The following is a 23,929-nucleotide window of genomic DNA, read 5'->3' as shown; positions in this document are numbered from 1 at the left end:
GATCTTCCATCCATTGGCTCACACCCCAAATGGCCACAATGGCCAGAGCTGAGCCGAACCAAAGCCAGGAGCTTCTTCTGGGTCTCCTTCGTGGGTGCAGGGGCCCAAGACTTTGGGCCATCTTCTACTGCTTTCCCAAGTCATAAACAGAGAGCTGGGTGGGAAGTGAAGCAGCTGGGACATGAACTGGTGCCCATCTGGAATACTAATGCTTTTAAGGTGAGGATCTAACCACTGAGCCATCGCGCTAGAACCCTCAAGGGTCACTTTAAAAGTGCTACAGAAAGCATGTTATTTAATTTTATGATGTTGTAAATTTCCATTTTTCTTCCTGTTTTTGTCTTTGTATTGAGACTTTTCATTTAAGTAGAGGTATAGTAACTGCTTATTGGAGACTATCATATCTAGATGTGAGGATATTCGGCCATCTCTACTTTCAGATCAAAGATGGACTCCCATGAAACTGTTAAATTTATCTTGACAATAGGATGCTAGACTTTCTGCATAGCCTATGCCAGCAATGATGGAATTATGACTGTTTATAAACTATACTATTGTAATAATGTAGAGGAAACCAACATGGTGGGGGAGGGGTTAAGGGAAATTCCAGAGCCTACGGAAAGGTGTCATAAAACAAACAAACAAAACAAAAACACATGTGCTACAGAAGAAAACAAAGATTGCCCCACAAGGGAAGTCCTGTGCTTGGAAGCCCGCTGTTGAGGGTGAACCTTTCGCTAGATATCCACTTGCACCTAATTGGCCACAAGTGACTTCCTTCCAGTGGGTGAAGGACCTGTTCTCCTTTCCCTTTGAAGGCATAACCATCATCATGTATCTGTGCTCAAAACATAAGAGTGTTACTTTCACCAAGTATAGTTCAAAGAAAGCTAAATGAGATAACCTATTCAACCAAATTTCAGGATATACAGCTGGGTATAAAAATAAAAGCCACCATATGCAGAGGTCAATTGCTTTAATCAACAGACATGTTCAAAAAGCACTTTTTAAAAAAAGATTTATTTAATTTTATTGCAAAGTGAAATATACAGAGAGCAGGAAAGACAGAGAGAAAGACCTTCTGTCTGATGATTCATTCCCTAAGTGGCCACAATGGCCAGTGCTGCACTGATCTGAAGCCAGGAGCCAGGAACCTCTTCCGGGTCTCCCACGCAGGTGCAGGGTCCCAAGACTTTGGGCTGTCCTTGACTGCTTTCCCAGGCCACAGGTAGGGAGCTGGATGGGAAGCTGGGCTGCTGGGATTAGAACCGGCACCCATATGGGATCCTGGCACGTTCAAGGTGAGAACTTCAGCAGCTAGGCCACCGCACCAGACCAGGAGCACATTTTTTTAAAGATTTATTTATTTGAGGGCCCGGCGTAATGGCCTAGCGGCTTTCTCAGGCATATTAACAGAAAGCTGGATGGGAAGTAGAGCAGCCAGGACTCCAGCCAGTGGTCAGAAGGTGTGTTGTTACTTCAAGCAGCAGGTGAACATGCTAGGTGATGATGACACAGCCCATCGCTTGTCTATGGCAGCCTTGGTGCATGGTTGCATAGGTGTATTCACATGTTAGCATGTTCTTTCAGTTGTTTTTTCTTCTTGGGTATATATAGATATATGATGAGTAACAATATAATTTTTAAGTGCTTTTGCATTTTTAGTAATATAATGAGAACAGAGTTCATGTATAAAAGCTTTTTAAAAAAATTATCTTCATTTTATTTGAAAGGCAGAAAGACAGGTGGAAGGAGAGAGCTCTCCCATCGACTGGTTTCTTCGCCAATGCCCACAATGCCAGGGCTCCAGACCCAAACGAGCAGCCTAGAGTTCAATCTCGATCTCTCAAACAGGTGGCAGGGGCCCGAGAAGCTGGCCAGCCTCTGCTGCACCCAGGCTGTGAGCAGGAAGCGGGGGCAGAAGCAATGAGCTGCCAGAGTTTGAATCAGGCAGTCCAGCCCAGGAGGTGGGCATCCCAAGTAGTCTTTTTTTTTTAATTAATTTATTTTTTTATTATAGTTAGGGTAAAAAGGTTCTAGGGCTATAGGAAAGTGAGTAAGACTATTATTTACATATTGTTTCCTTCATGTTTAAAGGGGGGGTATTAAGGGAGAAGGCCCACCCAGTTTCCTACCCACCCCAGGTCCCGGATGTAGGGCATGCTCCGAGGTTCTTGCTCAAGTGGTTTTGATAGTTCACCACTTATGAATCGCTGCCAATCTTGCCACTCCAAGCACTTTGAGGTCTCTGAAGAATCCACTGGTTGACATTGTCCATCATAGAGTCTCTGCCCCGAATTTCACTGCCAACATATAGCTGAGATGGTTGATTGACCTGTTCTGTCTTCTGTCTTTTCTTGGTTAGGGTTCCTGATTCTTGTATGTACTAGCAAGTACAGGACCTGGCACAGTACATCGGCCCCATCAGCTGGTGGTTGCAATCGCTGGGTTGGTTCTGTTTTCAGCCCCGACTTCCACTGGAACCAATGGGTGTTGCAGTCAGCCTGGTTCTGTCCAGCACATACTCGGCCCTCGCATAAACCAGTAGGAGCTGCAGCCTAGTCAGAGTGACCCACAATAACCCCCACCAGGCCCGCCCCCTACCCTGGTTTGCCAGTATGTGTAGTAGTAGTCCAGTCTGTCGCACACCCAATTCGGCTCTTGTACATGTCAATGGGTATTAAAGCTTTGTTCCCTCTAACCAGCTCCACTCTGCAGCCCACACAGATGCTGTTGGGTGTCTGTCTAGCCACCCCAGCCCCTGTCCTAGTTTTCATGCCCTCCCGTGGGAGTGGTAACCCAAGAGGGAGGAGCCCACTGTTTCCCTCCCAGACCTCTCCCACTCCCGGATTGTGCACTCTGCAGGTAGTTAGTTCTGTGGTTTCACTTGACAGAATTAGACCCCAGTTTCAGCTTCTGCCAGCTGATGCTGTGGCTAAGCCCAAACAACCCTCACCCACTCTAATTATATTTGCACCAGTAGGAATAATCCACCCAGCCTGGCTTTTCCCTGATCTAGTCCACATGAGGCACACAGGTGTTGTAGCCCTGCTTAGTCTGGTCTGCCCCCATCCCAGCTCAGGCTCTCCAGTGGGAGTAGCTATCCAGCAAGGGAACCCCTACCTACTCCCCCTGCTGGCTCCGCCCCCTCCCTTCCTGGTTCTCACACGTGCTGGTTGGGCGCTCTGGTCACATTTGGTACAGACAACCTCACCTTGGCATTCCATATTGTGCACTAGTTTTTGTTGCGACCGAACCCGGCTTGACCCACACTGTTCTGGTGTTCGGATTTGCCAGTGGATGATGTGAACTGATGCAGCCTGGTCTGCCCCCGTATCCCAAGTAGTCTTGACCACAGGGTCACAAACCTCCCTGAGTTTTTCTGTTTGTTTTTTTGTTGTTGTTTAATTGGAAAGGCAGAATCACAGAGAGGGAGAGTTCATCTTTTTGTTGGTTTACCCTCAAAGTGGTTGTAACAGTCAGGGCTGAGTCTATGTGAACCTAGGAACCAGAATCTCCGGTGTGGGTGCAGGGCCACTTGGACTGTCTGCTGCTGTTGTCCCCAGCGCATTAGCAGGGAGCTGGATCAGAAGTGGAGCAGCTGGGGCTCGAACCAGCGCTCTTACAGAATGCAGGCTTTGTAGGCTGCAATTTTACTGGTTATGAACCCACTAACCCCCAGTTTTTGGTTTGGTTTTTAAGCAAAAAAAATCTAATTAAAGGGCGAAGTCTACCCTCCAAGTTTGTTCTTATTCATCCCAGCTTGTGTGATGTGGGGCTGAAGACATTTTAGAATAAAAGAAGAAAGGTATGATGTGTGAAACCTGGTAACATGTAAAACTGGAATATTTTTTAAAGGGGGATACCGCGAATAGAGGCAATAAGGACGAAGTAGAATGGGTGGTGTGGTGTAGGGTTACGCCACTGCTTGGGATGCTGCATCCCACCCTGGAACGCTGGTGCCCAGTCCTGGCTCATCTGCTTCTGATCCAGCCTCCTGCCCATGCGTGTGGGGTGAAGGCTCAAGAACTTGAGTTCCTGCCACCTTCTAAGAGACCCAGGTGAGGTCGTTGCAGAATGCGTGAGCACATGAGGGCTTCGCTTTGTCATCTGGCCTTTCAGATCATACATTTTTTAAATTATTTCTATATTTTTACTGTCAAGGTAGACTTTACGGAGAGATGTAAAGGTCTTCCATCCCCAAATGCCCTGAACGGCAGGAGCTGAGTGGATCCAAAGCTGGGAGCCAGGAGCCTCCTCCATGTCTCCCATACGGGTGCAGGGTCCCGAGGGTTAGGCCAACTTCATTGCTTTCCTAGACCACAAGCAGGGAGCTGGGTTGGAAGTGGAGCAACTGGGACACGAACCAACTTCCATATGGGATCCTAGCCCTTAAAAAGGGAGGATTAGTCAATTCAGCCATTACACTGGTCGTCAGATCTCATTTTTTAAAACGCTAGTCTATCTGTGACCTTAAACAAACTAAAAAATGGTACAACGTCATCAGACAATTCCTAAGGAAATTTTGTTGGCGGAACAGCTGGTTGGAGGAACCGGTGAGGAAGTTCAGGCCGACAGAAGAGCCAGGGCACTAGGATGGTGCGTGCATGCACGGTTCGCCAGTTTTCAGAAAGGCTGGCACTGCCCACGGGCATCATTTCACCTGCCACCACTACATGCCTCCCAGACAGGCAATAAAACCAAAAATCTGCGGCTTCACACCGCATCTCTTCAAACTGTTCAACCACAATCTACTCTGACAATTCCAGGGAAATCCGCTCTCTTCTGGCTCCCGTTTCCTATCTGGGAATCCAGAAGGCTGTTTTGGGAAGTCAGAGAAGGAACGGCCAGTACTCAGTCGCGAATTCCTGCTTCGCTGTACACTGTCCGGCAGAGAAATGAGGCCCTGACCTCGATGCTTTTGACCGTCCGCGACACGTAAGCCTCGGAAAGCAGCCAGACGGCCCAAGCAGAAATTCCCATTACGCCTCAGGACGAACTGGAGGACAGAGAAAGTGACGGGCAGAGAACGACAGGCGAGTCCTCCGCGACGTCCGCCCCACCTCGCCTCGCCTCAGCCGGCGCGCGCGCCCGTCCCCCGAGCGCAGCCCCGTCGCCCTTGCGCGCGCTCCCTGGGCGCGGGGGGCGGGGTCGGGCGCGCGCGCGCGCGGGGCCGCGTGCAGGGGGGCGGGGCGGCGGAGCTCGGCAGCCGGGCCTGCAGGACAGCGGAGCGGCGGCGACAAACGGCGGAGGCGGCGGCGGCGAGGCCGGGAGGCCGTGCGGGACGCGGGCGGCAGGCCAGGGGCAGCGCAGAGGTAACGCAGGACGGGAAGGGGCCGCGGGCGCGCCGGGTGCCCGCGGAGGCCGGTGGCGGAGGCCCGCTCGCTCCGGGGCCGCCGCCTGGCCCCGAGGGGAGGGGGCGGGGCGCCCGTGGCCCGGGAGGAGGCGCCTTTTGTCCGCCTCCCGGAGCCGCCCCGCCCCCTCCCCGTGCGCCCGAGCCCCCTGCCCCGCTCGTCGACGCCTCCTCCGGGGCCCTCCGGCGCGCGCGCGCCCGCCCTTGTTTTGTTTGGAGTTGGGGGGTGGGGTGGGGGAAGCTCTTCCCGGGCCGTGCGCGCCACCCCCTCTATAACCCCCATCCCGGGGCGCAGCGCGCCTGCGTGGACGCGCTGCCCTGCGCGCTGATTGGCCGCGCGCTGGCGCCTGCGCCGTGGGCTCTCCGTGGCCGGGCGTCCGCGTCGCGCGCCCTCCCCTCGCCCTCACGCCCTCAGCGGTTTTTGGGTTCGAAAGATGCCGGCGGCGGTGAGTGGCTGCGGCGGGCCCGCCCCCCCGCTTCTCCGCCCCCGCCGCCGCCATTACGGAGCTCCCAGTGGTGAGTGCGTGCAGCGGCCCCCGGGCCTCTGGCGTCCCCGCTCTCCGCAGCCCTGTCGCCTCGGTGCCCTCGCGCGTCCCCCCGTCCTCGCGCTGCCCCGCTGCCCCGCTCGCCGCCTCGCTGCTTTTGTTTGGCTGCGCTCGTGTCTGCCGCGCCGTCCTCTCGTGGCTTGGCTGTCGCCGCTGCTGCTGCCGTGCCGGGGCGGGTGGCAGGCGGTGTGAGGAGGGGTCGCGGCAGTCCCCGGGGTCGGGGAGCTCGTGGGCTCGGCCGGAGCCGGGGAGACGGGACAGCCGTCACTTGGGTAGGGGACCTGGCTTTATAAAGTGCCTGGTGCTCCTTGGCGTGACGTTTTGAAGCGCTCGTGCTGTTTTTCAAGGTGTCTGGGCTTGGGACGCTGAGAGCTGCGTAGGAGTGGGAAGGTTGCTGAATGCAGATGAAAGTTAGGCTGCTGAGCGCGAGAGGAGGGGCCGCCCGTGGCGCTGGGAAGGGTTCCCTGCGTAACCTGTGTTACCCAATGTCGTGGTGGTTGAAGATATTAATAAACCGAAACACGTTTCTTACGCCTCTGCTTTTACAGTGAGTTCCTTAATATAAAGGGACTATAGTTCCGAAGGTTTTTGGCCTTTTTCACGTAAACACGCCTTTATCGCCTGCATTAAGATGGCTTAAGCGTTTCCTTTGCCAAAAAACAGATCTTTGTGTTGTTAGTGTAAAGTTTAGGGGAAGAAAAAAAGTGAAACCAACCGAGGAGGGCCGAGCACGCAAACCACAAGTACGCCAGATGACTTGTTCTTGACATGTAGAAGAACCTGTGTGCTAAACAGACACAGCGTTTGTTTATTGTATTCAGCAGAATGTGTATTGACGGCCGGTCCTGTGCCTGCTCCCCCTCGGACGCCAAGTGCTGGCAGGGAAGCTGTGCGGGCTGGGCGCGGAGCTGTCCGCTTTGCCCTGCGGGAGCGTGTTGCCCAGAAAAGGGCTAGAGGAGGATGCCCTCGAAGATTTATTTGTTTTTATTGAAAAGTCAGATATAGAGAGGAGGAGAGACAGAGAGGAAGATTTTCCATCCGATGATTCACTCCCCACGTGACCACAATGGCCAGAGCTGGGCCGATCCGAAGCCAGGAGCTTCCTACAGGTCTCCCAAGCAGGTGCAGGGTCCCAAGGCTTTGGGCCGTCCTCAACTGCTTTCCCAGCCACGAAAACGGAGCTGCATGGGAAGCTGGGCTGCTGGGGCACGAACCAGTGCCCATATGGGATCCTGGTGCGTATAAGGCGAGACTTCAGCCACTAGGCTGCTGTGCCGGGCCCACTTTTTCTTTTTAAGATAATTTTTTAGTTGGAAAGGCACATCTACAGAAAGATCTCATGTCCACTGGGTCATTCCCTAAGTGGCCACAGCGGCCGGGAGCTGAGTGGATCCAAAGCCAGGAGGCAGGAGCTGCTTCTGGGTCTCCCTTGCTGATGCAGAGTCCCAGGTCCCAAGGCTTTGGACTGCCCTCTGCTGCTCTCCCAGGCCACAAGCAGGGAGCTGGATGGGAAATGGAGCAGCTGGGACCTGAACTGGCAGTCATGTGGGATCCCTGCGGGTGCAACATCAAGATTTAGCCACTAACCCACCGCGCAGACCTGCAAACATTTCGTAGCACCAGTAGTGCTGTGTTAGCGTTCTCCAAAGTTTGTGGGAAAATGGAATTAGTAGAGTTTATTTTGGTTCAAAATGGTTGAAAATCGTGTGGTTTTTTCCTCCATAATTCATATTTTCCATGAATTATGAAAAATTGCATCAAATAGTCATGCTTTAAATTCTGTTTTGTGTGAACTTTTTGAAGTACTCTCTTGTTGCATACCGTATTTCAGAGTACTGTCAGATGTTACTGTTTGTTCAGCTTTGTTGCAGTGACTTTTTAGACCATTGAGTGTCTCACACTGTTCAGGTGCAACTGGGGGTTTAAAGTGCCAGTACTCATTGTCTTCGCATTTCACTGGGAGAGACACAGCAGTCCAACAGGCGGCTATGGAAGTTCAGGAGGTGTGAAGTATTAAGCAGGGGTAGGGAAGAAGTGTGTGTGTGTGTGTGTGTGTGTGTGTGTGTGTGTGTGTGTTGCCAAGGACCATTTTGGGTACTTAGAAAATCATCCAAGGTCATGCACAGTTATCAACTGGAAAGTTAGCTTGCTCTAGACTTTCTGAAGCTGTAGCTCCACTTTGAGGTTGTCTTGGCAGAAGCTGACCAAGTGCATTTGCAAACTTTTTACTGTCTGCAGGCAGAGATTTCCACCAGCTTGGTAACCTTACTAGCTAAAGGCCTTGCCTTGCATCCGCTGGGATCTCACATGGGCACCAGTTCGTATCCCGGGTGTTCCACTTCGTGTTGACGTCCCTGCTTGTGGCCTTGGGGGGGTAGTCAAGAATGGCCCAAAGCCTTGGGATCCTGCACCGGCGTGGGAGACCTGAAGAAGCTCCTGGCTGTTGACTTCTGATTGATTCAGCTTTGGCCATGCGGCCCCTTGGGTAGTGAATCAGTGGATGGAAGATCTTTTACAAAAAAAAAGAAACTGAGTGTCTGAGTGAGGGATGATGGTAGGCAGAACCCTGAGTGAGGCTGCAGTTTACGGGAAGGCCAAGTGTGAACAGCCTGTGCAGGAGGCAGGCGCGCTGAACTGTGTGCCAGCAACCAAGGGAGTAGAGGAGGGCTGGTTTTGATTGGAGGGGAGGTAGCAGGAAGATGTTGGGTTTGTTTTGTTTTTTTTTTTCTGTTTTGAATGCACCCAGGGAAATGGGCAAACCAAATTAGTCCAGCCTGGACGTGCTTTTTTTATCTGGTCTAGCTTAAATTTAAGCTATCATTTTTGTCCTTAAATTAAGAATGATGTCATCATGGACCGTGAACCTGTTCCTTGTTACTTTCAGTCAGTTTTGACAGTTTGATGTTGAGTAACTTTCTGTGCTTCTCCCTTCAAAAACCATGTTTGAATTTTGAATAATTAATTGTGTGGAAATGTTTTGACATTTTTCAACACCTTTCAGATTTTAAAACTTTTTAGAAATGTGTTGATTTGAAAGTGTGACTGAGAGGTAGGAGAGACAGAGCTCCTGCATCTGTTAGTTTAGTCTCCAGATAGCCACAACAGATAGGGCTGGCCAGGGGCAGCGGGAGCCAGGAACTCTGTTCTGATCTCCCACAAGGGAGCTGGGTTGAATACAAAGTAGTCAGGATTTGAACCAGCATCCCAGGTTAAGGTGAACCTGCCGTGCTCCGAGGCCCACTCCTCAGGAATAATGTTCTTCCCAAAGCTGCCTGTGAGTGAGGTTCTGTTGACTTCACTGGTAGCATTTTCAGCAGTGTTACTGTCAGTTAGTAATGACTGGGTTAACCAGTGAGTTCAGTAGCAGGAACAGTTTAGTAAGGGTGTGACTTACTGTATTGTATGTAGTGTCTGTAAAAAATAGATTTGCTTAGGTTTTTGGTGTTTGTGTTTTATTTTACTATCAAGGGCTTACTGTGTAAGAGTCCTGGTTGGATTAATAAGCAGGTTTATGATTTGAGATTATCTCAGGATGGATTTTTACTTTTCACAAACCTAAGTAATAGTGTTAGTTCATCTTGGCTTTCTTTTCACAGATTAGTAACCAACTATTTTCATTTCTGTATTTTACGGTTGTTTTAAAGATGTTTTCATTTATCTGAAAGGCAAAATTAGAGAGACAAGGTAACTTCCATCTACTGATAAACTTGCCAAATGGCTGCAGGGATTGGGGCTGAGACGCCAGAAGCCTGGAACTCCAACTGGGTCTTGCACATGGACGGCAGGGCCTGAGGACTTGCGGTGTGTTCTGCTGCTTTCTCGGGTGCCTGAGCAGAGAGCTAGATTGTAAGTGCAGCACGGAGACTCGGAGGTGCTCGTGGCAATGCCCGAGTCCCAGGCTGCGGCCCAGCCTGCTGGACTACAGCACTGGCCCTTAGGCTTTTCAGTTTTCTTGAAATGAGTTGCCACATGAAATCTTTTACATTTCTTTAAACAGTTAATTTTAAATGTTTGTGATTATTCACTGTTGATAGTTTGTTGCGCTGCATGATCTTGAACTCTTCAGCGGCCTTCTTTTTAGCTGATCGGCAGGTCACGTGTCAGGAATTGTTTCTGGTGTCCATAAGATTTTCCCTGGAAATGGCAACAGCATTCTCCATGAATTTTTTTTTTTGAAACTAGTCTAGTTGGTTGTCATTTGGAACTTTTTTTGTTTGTTTGTTTGTTAAGGTTGATTTATTTTTATTGGAAAGGCAGATTTACAGAGGAGATGCAGAGAGAAAGATCTTCCATTGGGTGGTTCACTCCCCAACTAGCCTTGATGGCTGCCGCTGAGGTGATCTGAAGCCAGGAGCCAGGAGTTTCTTCTGGGTCTCCCGTGTAGGTACAGGGTCCCCAAAGCTTTGGGCCATCCTCTGCTGCTTTCCTAGGGAGCTGACTGGAAAGTGTAGCAGCTGGGACATGAATTGGTGCTGGGCCCCATTTGGGACTATTAACCTGACAAGCTGGGAACTCTTAAATTCTCAGAACTTGAGCTTAAAGGACTTGAATAGCATGCCATTCTCAAAACTCTGTTAATTAGCATAGATATCTAAACACTTAAATGATCGTTTTATGAGACTTTTGTTATAAAATAGCAATGCTCTGTAGATTATTTTGGGAGGGGGAGTATTTAATGATCGGGTCAATTTGAGCAACTCCACGGGTTTTACCTTTGAATAGTTATCTTATGTACTGTTTTGCTTGTATTAAAAATCTGATAGTCTTAGCGTAATTCTAGGTGATAGTGCAAGTTTATTTCTTTAAGTCTGTGGATGCTCTTAGAATTTCATGTTCCCTGGCAGCATTTTTATCCATATATTTTCCCATAATAGAGAAAAAAATGTCATAGATTTAAGCTTACACTTAATTTTCTTGACCCCTTTGAGAATAGTGACAGCAGAAACTTCTCTCCTTAGTCAGTTGATCTTTGACTAGACATTTGACTAACTCCTCCTCTTTTGTCACTGCTCTGGCTTTCTGAGTTGCTGAGGTCGGAGGGTGTGGGCTCAGGTTCCTCGGCGCGCTCTGTCCCTGTTGCCTCAGTCCCCGTGGCAGGTGCAGCAGCTGCTGTGGCTTACGCATTTGTCTTAGTCGCTGCTTTACATAGACTATTTTGATAGCGGTGTTATCTTTCAGAGTAATAACTAAGTCATCTGTTGCTTACCTATAAGTTTTGTAGTTTTTTCCCCTTTGGATATATATTACATTTAGACATTTTAGTGTAGTGTTGTTCCTGTTAATCTTCACACCAGGTCTTTTCTGTGCTTTAGGTTGACTCTCCAAGGATTTAGGAAAAATCCTTGTGGTTAACAGCAGAGGCTTCAGAGTGTAACCTGTACTCGGGCCTAGAAATTATTTTAAATGGCGACTGATACGTCTCAAGGTGAACTCGTCCATCCTAAGGCACTCCCACTTATAGTAGGAGCTCAGCTGATCCACGCGGACAAGTTAGGTGAGGTAGGGGCTGACACATTCTTGAAGCTCACTCTTGGATCAATCCCTCACTTCAGGCCTTGCTGGGTCTTTCCTGGTACATGTTGCTTCCCCTACTTTGGGGCATCTAGGGTGTGAATGTAAAAAACTCTGTTACAATAGTTGCAAAGTTCTTTTCTTCTTTCCTTTCCCCCAGTTTCTGAAAAAACCTCCAGCTTTCTAAATTTATTCCAGTCAAGTATAATTATTTGTTTCCACTTGGAATTTTATCTGAAAATTATTTTGGAATTACTTCTTAAATATCATAATTAATTTTGGCGGGGGGAGACTTGTTAAAAGTAATTAGCCTCAGATCCTGGAGTTGACTTGAAGAATTCTCCTTCAACTTCTGGCACGCAGTTAGGCCCCTTGAGAAAAACGTTTTTAGATGCATTTTTGAATATTACCATGTCTTTTCTTATTTAGAAGGTGGAAGATAGCACCATGCCAATTCGTCGAGCTGTGAATTCTACACGAGAAACTCCTCCCAAAAGCAAGCTTGCTGAAGGGGAGGAAGAAAAGCCAGGTAATGTAAAGCCGTGTTGCAACTTAAGAAGACCCAAGTTTCTATTCCAATTTGGAGTGTCCTATGAAGCCTTTTGAACCTGTTTTAGTATTCAGTGATTACACGTATGTGTTTGTTTGAGAAGGAGTAAAGGACCCTCACAGACAGGGCTCCCATCTACTGATTCATTCCCTAAATGTCTCCAACAGCTGTGGCAGAGCCAAACCGAATCTGAGAGCCAGGAACTCAGTCCAGGTCTCCTAGCATGGTGGCAAGGTCCCAGCGACCTGTGCATCATGGCTGATCCCAGAGTACTGGAAATGGAGCTGGGTTCCCAAATGCAGTCACTCTGATACGGGATGCATATCAGATCTGCTAGACTAAGTTCACCCTAACCTCCCCCCAACTTAATTGTCCTTTTTTCATGTCTACGAGCTTTAGGGGGAATATTTAAACAAAGGAGTAGTAAATATCGGTATGTCGTTATCAATTCATGCAAAGTAGGGTCTCAGAAATCTTTGTTTTTTGAATTAAAAGCTGAAAAGCAGTTGGGAAGGTAAGGAAGAGTCGAGGCATAGCATTCTGTGCATGCTTCAGGCTGGGGGTGAAGGCTGTGTGGAGGAATGGAGAAACGGGCCCTCAGGAGGCACTGCGAAAGGGTAGCCAGCAGTCGTCAGCCTTGGGTAGGGCTGAGAAGGGAACATGAGAACAGGGAAGCAGAGGCGTGATGAGCACTGGTCTGGACATGAACCAAGCAGACGGAGGCTGCCTGGTGCAAAGTTTGAGCGCACAGAAATGGAGACCAACAGCCTGGAGTACTGCTCCCTTATGGCACCTCTGACCATCTGTCTACTCTCTGTAAAACCTTTTTCTTCCTTGTCTTTACTGCCTTTTTTTCTTCCTCATTTGCTTTTTTTTTTTTTTCTCTCAGGTTTGCAGGGTTACATATACAATGCTCCACCTGTCACGGCTTTTAGGACAAAATGTTTGCCAGCCAGCATAGATTAGGAGAATAAAATGCCTGCACCTTGTTGCTTTATCCCTGATGCTGCAGGGCAGATAGACTGAGGCAGGAGGCAGCGCCTCAGTCCAGGTCACCTGCTGTCTCCAAGCATAAGGAGCAGGAAGCTTGGGTACGGGACCAGAGAAGAGACTAACCGAGGCACTCCATAGATGATGCATGATCCTGCGAAATATCTTAATCCCTGGGTCAAATGCTCACCCCGGGCCATTTTATTGATTGATTGATTGATTCACTCATTCATTATTTTCGAAGGGCAGAATTTCAGAGAGATAGGTAAGGAGAGAGAAAGAGATAAGTTCTGTCTGCTGGTTCACTCCCAAAATGGTCTTGGGCTGGGCCAGGCTGAAAGCAGGTGTCTAGAACTCAGCTAGGTCTCCAGTGTGGATGTGGCTCAGGTCCAAGGACTTTGGGCCATCTTCCACTTCTTCCTTACATTAACAGGGAGCTGGATGAGAAATGGGGAAATATGAGATGCCAGTGTTGCATGCCACGGCTTAACCCACTTTGCCACAGTGCCATCTCTAACAGTTATGGATGAGAAGAAAATGTTAAAGTGAAACCTAGAAAATTATTCTTGGCTTTTCATCTTTTTTTTTTTAATTGGGATTGGCACTATGGCTCAATTTGCTAATTTTCTACCAGCAAGTGCTGGCATCGAATATGGACATCGTGATGTCCCGGATACTCTACTTCCCATCCAGCTCCCTGCTTATAGCCTGGGAAAGCAGTAGAGAATGGCCCAAAGCCTTGGGAGCCTACATTCATGGAGACCCAGAAGAAGCTTCTGGCTCCTGGTTTTGGATCATCTCAGCTCAGGCTGCTGCGGCCGTTTGGGAAGTGAACTAGTGGATGGAAGATTTTTCTGTATTTGCTTCTCTCTGTAAATTTACCTTTCCAATAAAAAATAAAATAAAGAATAAGCACTTCTTGATTATGTGAAACATTAAAAACAAGTAAGAGTGACTTATTTAAAGGTAGAAATACAGCGAGAACGCTCATCCTGTGCTTCACTCGCAAATACCCACAAACATCTGAGTGATACGAGAAGCATTCCAGGTTCATGGCAAGAAACCACCCATGTGAGGAGATGTGACCACTAACTCCCAGAAAGCTGACCTCAGGAGCTGGAGTCGGGAGCATACAGACACTGCAGTGGGAGAAACGGGTATCCTGTGTCTTCACTGGTAGGCCAAATCCCTTTTTAGAATACGGCAGTGCATAAATAAGGGGCCTGGTGCAATAGCTCAGCCAGCTGATGCCCCACCTCTTAAGTGTCAGGGTTCCGTATGGGCACTGATTCGTGTCCCAGCTGCTCCACTTCCCATCCAGCTTTGAAAACAATGGTCCAGGGCCCGGCGGCGTGGCCTGGCGGCTAAAGTCCTCACCTTGAAAGCCCCGGGATCGCATATGGGCGCCGGTTCCAATCCCAGCAGCTCCACTTCCCATCCAGCTCCCTGCTTGTGGCCTGGGAGAGCAGTTGAGGACGGCCCAAAGCTTTGGGACCCTGCACCCGCGTGGGAGACCCGGAGGAGGTTCCTGGTCCCGGCATCGGATTGGTGCAGCTCCGGCCCGTTGCGGCTCACTTGGGGAGTGAAACATCGGATGTAAGATCTTCCTCTCTGTCTCTCCTCCTCTCTGTATATCCTGCTTTCCAATAACAATAAAATCTTTAAAAAAAAAGAAAAAGAAAACAATGGTCCAAAACCTTGGAACCCTGCACACGTGTGGGAGACCCAGAGGAAGTTCCTGGCTCCTGGCTTTAGTCCACTCAACTTTGGCTGTTGCATCCACTGGGGAGTGAACTAGTGCATGGAAGATCTTTGTCTCTCTTTCTCTGTGAACCTTTCAAATAAAAATAAATCTCCAGAAAGGCAACATATAAACACATGGTTAAACTTAAACTTACAGAAGTTAGATCAAGTTTTTTAAGCTGAGGGATGATAAAAGATACATTATTGAAAAGAAATCTTTTTATGGAAAACCTGTATGCATTTGTTATATGTATCCCCTGTTAACATCATTATGAAGTTGTAGCGTTAATACTTCATTATCCGAAGTGTGTGGGAAACAATTCTGTAAGCTACAGAGGATGAGAATCAGTATTTATATATAATTTTTACAACTTTGTGATGTAAGGATACTGAGACTTGAAGATGGCAAAGAATTTGCTTGAAAATCATCACCCTAAAAATGAAATCAGGGGCAAGAGTTACAGTAAAGTAGGATAAGCCGCCACTTGGGGCACCTACATTGCCATATTGGATTGCCATGGTAAGTCGCGGCTATTCTGCTTCTAGTCCAGCTCCCTGTTGTTGGCCTTGGGCTGCAGTGAAGGGTGCCTCAAGTGATGGAATTCCTACATGCCCTGTGAGACCCAGTTGGAATTCCTGAATCCTGTCTTCAGTTTGGCATAGTCCTGTTGTTGGCAGGTATCTGAAGAACTGACCAGCAGGTGGAGAATCTCTCTTGTTGTCACTCTTTCAAATAAAATAAACATCTCTTTTAAAATAATGGGAAGAAAAGGTTTCACTGACTCCAAACCTTGATGTTGCCTGAATTAGTTGCAGGAGGAATTTGGACAAGGTTAGTCTGTACATGCCTCACTGAAGAACATAATCCCGGACAGGATTTGCAGTTGATAATTAACGATTCTGAAAATTATGGCTTAGAATTTTAATTTGTTGAGAAACTATACATTCCTTTAAAAATCGTGTTTATTTAGTTTGGTAATAACAAAGAAGCAACTTTATTTGTATTCGTTTAGCTGAGGGTCACAAAGGAGTCGCCATCGTTGTCCAGTAGTTCGCTCATGCAGCGTGCGGGGGCCTCTTGAGGCATACGCTCCTGCTCTTTGACCAGTTGTTGCCACTGGGCTCCTTTCTTTTGATGTTATTGAATAACCGTGGCATAGCTGCTGCAAGAGTCATGTGAAGAAGACACAGAACACTTAACACCTCATCATTCTGCCTCATATTTCTGCTCTTGATCCAATTTTCTGCCTTTAAAATATTTGTGGATTTATTAGGTTTTTTTTTTAATAAAATTTGTCTTGAGTTAGAAAAAGGTTCGTTTGTTGGCCATGAGTATGGCTATGGAATGGAGTAATTAAGATTTAGGGTAAGAGTGTGCTTTCCTGGTTGATCTGCTCTTCTCATTCAGTGGTCACTTTAATAAACAATGAACAGCTTGAATGAACAGTATCTGTAAAAGATGAATGAAACTGCACTCATAGTTATTTTTCTTCACTTACTGGCTCAGGCGCTAACCTAGCTACTTGATGCAATTCTGCTCACCTGATCTTTTAGAACCAGATATAAGTTCAGAGGAATCTATCTCTACTGTAGAAGAACAAGAAAATGAAACTCCACCTGCTACATCTAGTGAGACAGAGCAGCCGAAGGGAGAGCCTGAGAAGGAAGAAAAAGAAGAGAACAAGCCTGCTGGGGAAACCAAAAAGGAGTAAGGAATTACGCCTTATTGCTGATTGTAACTGATCTTATTTAAAAGGAAGTGCTATCACATTGGTTCCTGCTGGTATTTGCTATTTGGGTTAACTTTTCAAATTGTCATCTGAAGAAGGTTTATTATATTGTTGTGTGGTCCTGTTAGAATTTGTAGAACAATGACTTGAGTAATCCAGTTCTTGCCTTTTGGCTTTAGAATATGTGCTTATGCTTAGAATTCACCATGGGAGTGCCTGATGTTTTAGGCATTGACAGAATGTCAGAAGGAATGAAGTAACTGTGAAAATCTGGGTTGGGAGACACAGATCATTTTTTTGCTGCCTCTGTGCCAACAGCGAGTTTTTATGTTGCCCTTGTTGGAGTGCTGTAGTCTATATTCAGCCATTGATAATGTACTAGTGTAAGTTCTGAATGTAAGGAGTCAATTGGAGGTGACTTTGGAACTTTAAAAGCAAAGTTTGCTATTGATTTGTGTCTAATCAGGTAGTAACAGTTCTTTTAATTTTATGTTTCAATGGGATAACAGTATTTATGATATTCCATCATTATTATAACAGATGTCAGTTTTTAAATAAAGGACCAACAGTAATAGCTGCCTTTTAGATGCAGTTTGCAGGGAATTATTTATTGCTGTTTAATAGATTTGTGAAATTTTTAGTGGCTATGGCCAGCAAAGCTGCTATTTCCTGGTCTACTTCCCAAATGCTGGCAACAGCTGGGGCTGGGCTGGGGTGAATCCTAGGAGCTAAGAAACTCAGTCCACATATTCCAGATGGGTAGCAAGAACTGAAATACTCAGGGTATTGCCACTGCCTCAACACCAGGATGCTGGGGTTGAGAGCCTGCCTTGGAATCAGACCTAGGCACTCTGATGTGGGACATGGGCGTCTTAACTTGTATCTGAACTGCTAGGCTAAATAATCACTCTTGCCCTATATTTTTAAATGTTCTACTGTATCTGTTAAGGAGTATGGAATGCTGCTATTACTCATAATGAAATCTGTATGGTGCTCTATGGCTCACAAAATTGATTCACGGCCTTTGTCGCACCTTTTGAAGCAGTTGGAATTCACTATGACCTTTTCACAAATAGGAGACTTAGTCTGCTGTCAGTTGCTAAGATCGTATGTAAATGTCATGATGCATAGCTAGCTAGCTAGTAAGGGTTGAAACACAAACCTAGTTTTCTGACTTGGAGAGTTCAATTTTTTTCCGTCATACAAGATCACATTTGCTGTAGTTGTTACTAGTGTGCATTTTAAAGGTCTCGTTTTCTGCATCCTGGAAAATAGCAGATGATGGCTCGATTGCTCAGGAGCATGTCACCCATGTGGGAGACCCAGATGGAGCTCCAGGCTCCTTACTTCAACCTGGCCAAGTACTGGATTTTGCAGGCATCAGGGAAGTGAAGCAGTGAATGGGTAAATCTCTGGCTCTCACTCTTGCTGTGCCTTTCAAAGTAAATGAAAATAAATAAGGGGCCTTATTTTAAAAATAAGGGTCACAGGTAGGTATTGTGGTGCAGTGGGTTAAACTGAAGCTTGAGTTTCTGCATTGCTTATCAGAGTGCTAGTTCTCTGCTTCCTATATACCTGCCTGCTGGTGTGCTTGGGAAGCAGGGGTGATGGCTCACGCCCTAGTATCCCTGTCAGTCGTGGGGGGCATGTGGGTGGAGCTTCTGGCTCCTGGCTTTGGTTTGGCCTAGCCCCAGCTGCTGCAACCAGTGAGGGAGTGAAAGGGTGGGTAGAAGCTCGCTCGCTCTCCATTACTCATTCTACCTTTCACAGGAATACATCTTTTAAAGTATATAAATAAAAATTTCATTTCCTTAAGTCCTTATACCAGTACTAATTTATGACTTCTCTCTAGCATCTGAGAGAAAGCATCTTTTTTGTTAATTTAAGTGTGTTAGATTAATATAAATATAATTGTGTATAGTATATTAATCTATATTATAAATATAATCTACCCAGTTTTGAAAATGTTTTGTAAGTTTTTGGTTATTGAACATGCCACCTTGTGTTTAGATAAGATAGTTTTTATCCCTTTCTGATTGTGTGTGATGGTTATCCCTCGGTATCCTTGGAGGATTGGTTCCAAGATTGTACCCACTCACCCATATATACTGAAGTCCACGAATGCTCAAGTTGCTTGTATAAAATGGCATAATATTTGCATAGAATGTATATACATCTTCCCATGTACTTTAAATCACTTCTAGATTACTTCTAACACCTAATAACAGTGTAAATGTTGTATACGTGATTGTTTTGAAAATAATGGCAAGGAAACATGTATAGGTCAGGTGTGGAGTTTTTTGCTGAATATTTTTTATTCTCAGCATGGAACCTGTGGTTACAGAGGGTCAACTGTTTTGGACACAGTGTCTTGCATAATAATAATTCTTTGTTTTAAAGTGAGAAAGATCAGTCTAAGGAAAAGGAGAAGAAAGTGAAAAAAACAATACCTTCCTGGGCTACCCTTTCTGCCAGCCAGCTAGCCAGGGCCCAGAAGCAAACTCCGATGGCTTCCTCCCCACGGCCCAAGATGGATGCGATCCTAACTGAGGCCATTAAGGCAAGTTTTTATTTCAAGCAGTTCATCTCTTTTGTTTTGCTGTTGGTTATTTAAGAGTGGAGTTTTTTTTGTCCAGACATCAGATATTTTGCTCTGCTTTCGGAATATTTAGATGGAAAGCCATTGTGGAGTAGGTGTTTTTCTAATGACGTTAAGGGTGCTGGTTTTATTTATAATTCATTACTCAGTTCGTTCATCATTTCTTTTAGGAGTGAAAGTTTAAATTCATTCTATAAATGTTTAAGAACTACCTTCTTTGTCAAATAACTCTACTAATTAACTAAATAACACTGAATTTTTGTTTTAAAAAGTATTTTTAGATTAATTTGTAAAGCTGACCAACTAATAATTGGTAGCGGTTGTCTTTCACACTTGAACTAAATATCCTTTTATAACCCTATTGTTTTGCTTCATATACTAGCAGTGGCAAACTTGAAGACGTGTCTGTGTGATCATTTTGATTTTTTTAAGGGTATCTCCAAATCTGACAGTGCTTTTATTGTAAAAATCTGAGTTTGTGATGTTTATTTCATTCCTGAGGAGGATTTAAAACGGCTGCTCATTTTATGATTGAGCCCTGATTGGGGATAACCAAGGCAGGTGTATGTAAGAAGGAGAGTTTAGCTATCCCTGTTGGAATTCAAGAAGATAGCACTGACGTAAAAGTGGAAAAACAAAAACGAAAACAAGTTTTGCGTTTAGATTGGTTCTTTACTCCTCAGACGTCTGCTCCCATTAAGAAAGCATTTTTGGTCTGGGCGCTTGCTTGGAGTTAGATCTGCTCATTATGTAGCCTATCTTCCGAGGATTTTACTTCATGACCTCTTGGCCTGGATTTAAAGGAGCAAGCTACAGGAAGACTAGGAAAATCATGAAATTTGTCACATAATTAAATGAAAAAATAATATAAATTCAGCTGAGACAGTAGTTTAAATGTGATTGTGTCTTTGTAATGTAACAATTGCAGTTTCAGGCCACCGAGAACATTTTCTGTATTGGAAAGGAGTTGTTTCTCACTGTCAGTTTGGTAAAGCAAGGGATTGTTTTTAGCATTAGTTCTCTCTTTTCTTTTTTTTTTTTTTTTTTTTTTTTGAGACATTTACTTGAATTAAGTCATCCACATTGTCTTGTGTTGATAGTTATTTCTGGTCCATTAACCTTTAAGGCATTTTTCTTTGCTGTTGAAATATTTAAAATAATTTTCTTAACCATCCTTACCAAAACATAGTATTAAATTTTTTAATAGACAATATCAGCATGAAACTGGTGGGCCTAGCCCATTGGATAAATAACAGGTTGCTTCTGTGTGCTTCAAAATTCAAAACATTTGAAAGAAACAGTAACTACCATGTGATATGATGAGCCTCTTAATTCTTCCTTGAGCATTAGTGAACATGGAGTAACAGTAAACAGGCTGGAAATAGACATGCATTTAAACTGCCTGTCTCCGTTGTTACCTAGAATTCTCCATTGTTACCTAGAACTCTCCGTTGTTACCTGGAACTCACCGTTGTTTCCTAGAACTCTCCGTTGTTACCTAGAACTCTCATGAAGACTAACCAGATTCAGGTCTTTTATTCAGGACTGTCTTTGCTTCTTTTTAATGGTCTTCCTATAAGTGACTCTTGGGCCAGATGTGCCAAAACTCATTCCTCATTTGATGCTGAAGATCTGAATTCGAACAGAATAGACTTAAAGTGGAAAAGACTCTTGCTAAAACAGAAAATGGTGTTCGTGTGCTGCATGGTCTCATTGACTATTTAGAACAGCTTAGCTTTGTTGCTGATACACCTAGTGATTCTGTATTTCTTCAGACATTGTGAACTGAAGTTGCCTGAAATACTGTTCATTCTTTCCTACCATCTTTATCATACATTAGCAAGTGTAGTTGTGGAATAATTTGTTGTGGAAAAATATGTCAAATTCTGTATCTGATAAAAAGAGTTAATTTAAGGTAATATATGAGTTTTGATAAATCTGTTTTCTAGGCATGCTTCCAAAAGAGTGGTGCATCCGTGGTTGCTATTCGAAAATATATCATCCACAAATATCCTTCTCTGGAACTGGAGAGAAGGGGCTATCTTCTTAAACAAGCACTGAAAAGAGAATTAAATAGAGGAGTCATTAAACAGGTATTGTAATTACTGATAATTTAATTAAACATTCGTTAAGTCCATATTTAGTGACATTCAAACTTTTTTTCAATTAAAAATGAATTACAGAGTGATGAAATATTTAAATTTAGCTTAGGTTTATAATCTGAAGCTAGGCTTGGAAAAAACGCTGGTTTCACTTGCCTGTCTAACTCTTCTAGAAGGCAGGAGCAGGGAGGTAGTGTTACTTTTTTCCTAGCCAGTGTGTTGTCAAGTAGATTTCCATTCCGAGTTACTGGTGTTTGCGATTGTGCAGCCCTGAAGACGATGAGTTAAAGAATCTGCCATTACAGTAGCAAAAATAATCATTGCTCTTGTGTGGGATTGCTAAATTGTTAAAGCCCACTTCTTGTGACCAAATCTGTTAGTATTATAAAGCAGTTTTGTAAATAGGCTCACCTTAAATGGCTCTTATCTATAAACAGTTAAGCCTGTTAGCATTAGAGGTGCCTGAGGAAGTTGAGACTAGTACTAGAACCAATGTTGGTTTCTTACATAATTTTTTAGAGGCATCTCTTAGACTAGTAAGCAGATTCTAAGGCTAGATGGATTTTATTCTGTCTGATTTTTCTTCAAAGATCTATAGTGTTTAAATAACAACCAAAATTCCATGATATTGGCAAAAATGGTTCTGAGAATTTTTATTTTAAGATTTATTGTTATTTTTATTTGAAAGGCTGATTTACAGGCAGGAGAGACAGATTTAAACATTGATTAGGCACTTTCAACAAGAGATTTCACCAATTAATATTTTTTGTGTGTGCCAAGTGCTTGGGGTCCATCTGTGAGTGAAACAGATTACTGTTGTATGTAGTTTTCTCAAAATAATGTAAGGCTTATATTCAGTGGGCCTTGAAACCAATCATTTGAAACATTTTACCTAGCCAAAGCTAAAGACTCCTCTGAACATAGTGTAAGTCCAACTTATGAGCTAGTTTCATAGTTTTCTTTGTGAAAATATGGTTGTGTAGCCCCTTTATTACCTCCACAAAATGATCCTTGGAATGTGAAGTTTGAACAGCTGGCGTACTACTGGGCGCCTGCCTTTTGGTCCAGTAGCTTAAGCTGTTCCCACCTACAGTGCTAGTATCTCCTAAGAGCACTGATTTGAGTCCTGGCAGCTCCACTGCCAATCAGCTGCTTTGTTGGAGTTCCAGGCTCCTGGTTTTGGCTTTGCACAACCTTAGCTGTTGTGGCCAATTGTGAAGTGAACCAGCAGATGGAAGAAATCTCTTGTCTCTTCCTCTCTCTAATCTTTCAGATCTTTAGAAAACAAAACAATAGGCCAAAAGCATTTCAGCTTTAAATAGTGCAAACCTAAGTATGAAGGATTTTGGCAATAGCCAAAATTGAAGTTCTATGACGTACTTTTAAACTATGGAACAATGTGGTAAGATCTAATTAATGAAATTGTATGCAGTGCCTGCAAAACTATTAGATAACCTTTCCAGTAAGGACTGATAGTCTAATTGATGAAGGGTGGCAAACATTGTGATCTGAGCTTCCCCCAGGCTTTAGACTTTTCAAAGGCACTACCTTCCTTCCAACAGTTTTCTTCTACTTTTTTCTTTTCTTTTCTTTCTTTCTTTATTGAAAGACAGAGAAGGAGCGCAAGAGCTCACAATCCAAGTGCCCACCACAGCCAGGGCTGGGCCAGACCAAAACCAGCCCCAAACTTGGTCCAGGTCTCTCCTGGGTGGCAGGGACCAAGTCCCTGAGCCATCATGTGCTGCCTCCCAGGGCGTACACCAGTAGAAGCTGGGTGGGAAGTGTAGGATCCAGGAAGCGAATCAGGCATTCTGAGGGGTTTGGAACACCCCAAATGATATTTTTCATGCTGGTCCAAATGCTTGCTCCTTTTTTATTACTCCTTCCTTACATACGATAATTGTGGTGTTTTGTATTTATTTGTGAAAGCTTATAGTTGATTTTTTTTTTTAAGATTTATCTATTTTTACTGGAAAGTCAGGTTTACACAGAGAACTATCTTCCATTCACTGATTCACTCTCCCAAGTGGCTGTAACGGTCAGAGCTGAGCCAATCCGAAGCCAGGAGTGAGGAGCCTTTTCCTGGGTATCCCACACAGGTGCAGGTCCCAAGGCTTTGGGTGGTCCTCAACTGCTTTCCCAGGCCACAAGCAGGGAGCTGGAGGGGAGGAGGGGAAGTGGGACAGCCAGGATACAAACGGGTTCCAATATGGATCCTGGCGCATGCTTGTTGAGGACTTGAGCCACTTGGCTAGCACACCAGGGCCCCCCCCCCCAAATAAATCTTGGGCCCAGCATGGTAGCCTAGTGGCTAAAGTCCTCACCTTGCACTCACTAGGATCCCATATGGATGCCAGTTCGTGTCCTGGCAGCCCTACTTCCCACCCAGCTCCTTGCTTGTGGCCCAGGAAAGCAAAGCAGTCGAGGACAGCTCAAGGCCTTGGGACCCTGCACCCACTTGGAAGACCCAGAAGAGGATCCTGGCTTAAGTTAGGCTCAGCTCTGGCTATTGTGGCCACTTAGGGAGTGAATCAATGGACAGAAGCTCTTTGTTTATGTCTCTCCTCCTTTCTGTGTATCTGACTTTCCAATAAAAATACATCTTAAAAAATAAATCTTTAAACAAACACATACGTACTGGGGGGACTATTGTAGCAGTGTTACATCAATGCTTGTATTGCTGGGATCCCATATGGCTGCTGATTCATGTCCTGGCTGCTCTGCTTCCAATCCAGGTTCCTGCTAATGGCCTGGGAAAGGCAGCACAGGAAAGCTGTCGAGGATAGCCTGACCTTTGCAACCTGCA

General features: G+C 45.4%; 1 protein-coding gene across 5 annotated transcripts in view; it reads left to right on the top strand.

Annotated features, from left to right (window-relative positions):
• Nucleotides 1-5,174: 5,174 nt before the first annotated feature.
• The window catches only part of HP1BP3 (heterochromatin protein 1 binding protein 3), a 37,993-nt gene continuing 19,238 nt past the window's right edge, over nt 5,175-23,929 (top strand). For 2 of the 5 annotated variants that reach the window (XM_058676283.1, XM_058676280.1), the window contains exons 1-6: nt 5,175-5,315; nt 11,211-11,397; nt 11,839-11,938; nt 16,247-16,400; nt 18,823-18,982; nt 20,971-21,114. In XM_058676283.1, the coding sequence (XP_058532266.1) occupies nt 11,302-11,397; nt 11,839-11,938; nt 16,247-16,400; nt 18,823-18,982; nt 20,971-21,114 (654 nt within the window). In that variant the 5' untranslated portion in view covers nt 5,175-5,315; nt 11,211-11,301. Of the gene's footprint in view, nt 5,316-5,615; nt 5,870-11,210; nt 11,398-11,838; nt 11,939-16,246; nt 16,401-18,822; nt 18,983-20,970; nt 21,115-23,929 lie in introns of those variants that run through there. The other 3 variants (XM_004592292.4, XM_058676291.1, XM_058676296.1) reach the window with 3 other exon arrangements.

Source organism: Ochotona princeps, chromosome 2, assembly GCF_030435755.1.
Source record: "Ochotona princeps isolate mOchPri1 chromosome 2, mOchPri1.hap1, whole genome shotgun sequence".
NCBI lineage: Eukaryota > Metazoa > Chordata > Mammalia > Lagomorpha > Ochotonidae > Ochotona > Ochotona princeps.
This window is presented reverse-complemented; position numbering and strand designations above follow the sequence as displayed.